Below are 4,235 nucleotides of genomic sequence, written 5' to 3'. Positions count from 1 at the left end.
TTCCCTTGCCATTCCAATTCACCAGGCACGACTCGAGTGTCTTTTGGTACCGGCCTATCCCCTCCTACCCCACCTTGTAGCTTTTTTTTTTCTTCACTTGAGTATTTCCACTCGCTGTCGTCTTGCGAGAGGCCATCCCGAGAGAAGGATGAAGAGGCTGCTGTCCTCGTTTTTACTCCTCCGAGGCCTCTCACCTCTCTCGAGAGTCTTATTCATGCAATACAACAGAACTGAACAGAACAGGCCTATGATTTTCCTCTCTCCTTTCGGTTTAATGAATTAAATTCAATGAGGTGTTTCTCATCTTTCTTATGCCTTTGTCGCTTAAGCCTTTGGCTTTTTTGTTGGGGATTTCAGAGAGTCGCTGAGGCCCTGGAGGCACCTCATGAGGCGAAGAGCATAGCTAACGTTGAGGCAGAGATCAACCAGCATTTCGTGCATCTTCATGGTGTCCTTCAGAATATTGAGGAAAGAATGATTGAGACAATTCGCGCACAGATGCATCAAAACGAGAAGAATTTACACGAGGTGCAGAATGCGCTTCAGGAATGTGAGAAGCAACTCGAGGCTGGTGTTTTGGTAAGTTTTCTTTGAATTAGTTCAACCTTGGATTAAATTTTAAATTTTGGGCCTGTCTGGTAATGAGTTTTAATTTTAATGGTCTACATTCCAGGTTTCAGCTCAAATTGATGGATTCATTTTCGTAGATTCACTTTGTTGTGACAATTTGATTCAAATGTTGATTTCAATAAATTGCGAGTGAATGGTCGTTAATTACGGAATTATGATGAAAACTGAAGGTCGCGAGGAGTATGTCTTGATCATTAGTTTCTAATATCATTCGCTGTCAGGATGACGAGCCAGTTGAAAGGCAATTGAATGGAGCTTCAACTTCAATAGAAATTCTACGTCATGTCGATTGTTCATGTCATAATTCCAGGGATAATCGATTTCATTGAGAAGTGACAACAGATTTTCTGCAAGCCATTACGTTCTCTTCAAACGGGCTGTTGTCGAAGAAGTTTGATTCTCCGCAGCGAGTGAAAGAACAATATAGAATATCTTCTTATCAATAGCATTTCAGCTTTACAATTGTCCAAACAGTCTGCATTTTCAGAAAACAATTTAAGATTTCATTTAAAGGGCTAATAAAATTGATAAAATTGAACTCCATTCAATGAAATTAAATTAATTCGTTAGATGGGATCGATATCCAATTCCAATTAATTTTCGAACCATTGGGAAATATTTTGGAAATGGGAGGAATAGAAAGTGTTTATTTTGAGGAAGTTTCATTAAATAGTTATGAAATCTTTACTTTTAAAGATTACGACCTTTCAACTAATTCCTAAACACTCTATTTTTCTCTCTAATTTAAATTAAAATGCCCCTATCTGTCTAAGAATCCTCCGATAGCAATTGAGTGTCAGGAAGAAATGAAGAAGCGGCACAAATTAGAAAATTAACATTATTTATTGCTGACCACGGAGAATGGAGAAAAATTGTTAATCCTCTCCGTACAATCATTCCTCATTTAGTATATAATAATTCAATAATTATGAGGGCTGCAAATCCTTTTGGATTTTTTCAATGCGAATACTCATCAATTTTTTTGATTATTAGGTGGCCACCTCAGTGCAACAACATTTCAACCACGTGAATCTACCCGAAATCATTAAAAAACTACTCTCTCTTGCACAGAGTCCATGCCACTTTGTGCACAACCAAAAAACTCATACATCGGAGACCATCAAGTGAGTACTTTTAATCCTTATCATCTCATTATTTATAACCGAGTTTTGATTTTTATTTGCATTATATGGAACAAGGAGATTCTTGTTGCTGCACCTCTGGAAGAGGGGAGATAGTCCTTCGAGGTGAAGGTGATAAAGCTGGCGGTGGTTTTCCACTTGACATATGTGTGACCGACCATTTCTGCAGAACTTGAATTTTATTTTCGAAATGGTTCTTTTTAATTTTTATTTAAAGCACAATTAAGTTCTTTCTTCGCCATTTTTCTGTTCGCCTACTCAATTATTCTCTTCTCCTGTGGAATAATCTACTGAATGAGGTTACTTTATTGACAATAATTTAAAGGTAACGATCGGTTGTTAAAAGATAATAATCAATTAGTATTCTGACATTCACGTTGATCTTTTGCAAGTTGTTTGAGTCACAAAATTATTTTCCGATGACTCATATACACTTCTCGTATTGTTGCAATTTAGAAGATGAATGGAATTGGCCCAAATTATATAATTATTTGATAAATGTTTCTATGAGACTATGATATGAGCCTTCCTCAACATCTTTTCCAGATTTCAATCAAATTTGCTGGACATTGTCGCCTGCATGGAGAGGCATTGTCGCCTAGAGGTGGAGGCGATACCCTCCTCAGTTCACCTTCTTCCCCGGATATATGTTCCCGTTGAATTCCTTCCAGACGTATCCTCAGATTTAGCCTCGATTCCTGCCCTCTTCGAGATGGACAACTTCCACGAGAAAATAACCGCCCAGTCCTTCACCTCTCTATCATCCCTGACGTCCTCCGGCACACCTCCTCCAACCGAAACGGAGACAGTCTGTCCTGCACAGGCATTGAGCCCCCTCTTTCCGGACAGCTTAAACCGAATGCACTACTTCGATGTCTACATTACCCACATCGACTCCCCCGCGTCCTTCTACATTCGTTATGCCTCGGAGGGGAGCAAATGGATAACTCTCCAGGAGAAACTGAAATCCTACGATGACTTCCCGATACCCGACGAGATAAAACTTCGAAAGGTTTGTAGTGAACAAACATGTTTCAATTTTAATGAATAATGAAAAAGGCAATTTAACAGCAGGTTGAGGCAAGCACATCGATAAACAGGTATTTGCTGCGATATCTGACAATATAAAGCTTTGAGAAATTTGTAATAACATTTTTATATTCCAATTAAAAAATATTTTTCCAATTTAAATGAATAATAAAAAGGGGGAATTTAACAACAGATGAAACTGATATACCACAATTTATTGGGAGCCCGGACAATATAAAACTCTGAAAAGTATGTAATGAAAGTTTTATATTCACATGAAAAATATTTTTTCATTTTTAATGGATAACCGAATTGGGAAATTACATGAAAAATTGAGGGAATTTTAATATATTTTTTTCCCAAATAAATACGATGGATCAATGAATTTAATGAAAAATCAAATGTAGAAATTTCATTTACAATTACATTTTCCATTTATAAAAAAAAAACAGACTCTCTTGTGCCTGATTAAACAAATTAGAAACACACTCTTTTAGAATTATGCTGTCAAGAGTGGAGGTATTTGGCAAAGAGCCTCAGTCGTCGGAGTTACTGTCGATCTCGAAAACAATGTGAAGACCTACGACGTACAATTCATCGATCTTGGACCGCGAGAAAAAGGTGTTCTTCACGAGAACATCAGAGAACTCGAAGAGTCCCTCAGAACAATCGATCCACTAGCCAAAAATCGATCTCTCTATGACATCAAACCCAAGGGCAAGGTCAACTGGGAGCCAGCAGCTCGTGAGGCCATGTTGGAGGTGATTAAGTTTGCAGAAGGGGAGAGTCTGACCATGAGAACGTACGAGGAAAGCTCTCACGGAATCGATGTGCTCTGTCCCAACAAGAAGAAGTGGTACGCCCAGTCCATTCGCGATCACCTCATCTTCCTCGGTCTCGGGGAGTTCACTACCCACGAAAAACTCTACAGCATTAATCCTGCGGCTTTAGCTGCACTCCACTATGATTGGTTCGAGCAGGACACTTTCACACATGTCGTGTTGACGGAATATTCTAATGATGACGCAACCCCGAACTGCATGTACGTGAAGAAAAGCAGCTACATGGAGTCAACTTTCAATAAGATGATGGCCGATCTGCAGAGAGATTACGACAGGAATAAACACATCAGGGGAAAAATTTACACTCCTGAGATTGGTAAGGAGTCAGCCCGTGTCAAATTCACGCCCTCAATAAATTCTAGCGGCACGCTTTCAGGAAATTTTCCAATTGATAGATATAAACATTTTTTTAGGTCTCATTTGTGCCGCTCGTTCCTCATCAAAGACATGGTATCGTGCAGTGGTAGTGGCAACTCCAGGCAATCAAAACGTCGAAGTCCTCTACGTGGACTACGGCTTCACAGAGATCATCAAATACAGCTCGCTACGTCAATTGGATACTCTGTACATGAAGGCTGCCACCAGGGTAAGT

General features: G+C 39.2%; 1 protein-coding gene across 1 annotated transcript in view; it reads left to right on the top strand.

The window, feature by feature from the left end:
- LOC135164118 (RING finger protein 17-like) overlaps positions 1 to 4,235 on the top strand; it is a 93,477-nt gene that overhangs the window by 85,457 nt on the left and 3,785 nt on the right. The window contains exons 5-9 of the mRNA XM_064124197.1: positions 358 to 579; positions 1,624 to 1,754; positions 2,319 to 2,784; positions 3,299 to 3,959; positions 4,057 to 4,229. Coding sequence (XP_063980267.1) covers positions 358 to 579; positions 1,624 to 1,754; positions 2,319 to 2,784; positions 3,299 to 3,959; positions 4,057 to 4,229 — 1,653 coding nt within the window. The remainder of the gene's footprint in view (positions 1 to 357; positions 580 to 1,623; positions 1,755 to 2,318; positions 2,785 to 3,298; positions 3,960 to 4,056; positions 4,230 to 4,235) is intronic.

The sequence above is a fragment of the Diachasmimorpha longicaudata genome, chromosome 1 (genome assembly GCF_034640455.1).
Source record: "Diachasmimorpha longicaudata isolate KC_UGA_2023 chromosome 1, iyDiaLong2, whole genome shotgun sequence".
Taxonomy (NCBI): Eukaryota; Metazoa; Arthropoda; class Insecta; order Hymenoptera; family Braconidae; genus Diachasmimorpha; species Diachasmimorpha longicaudata.
Note: the sequence above shows the minus strand (reverse complement) of the source record. Positions and strands in the feature narration are given on the sequence as shown.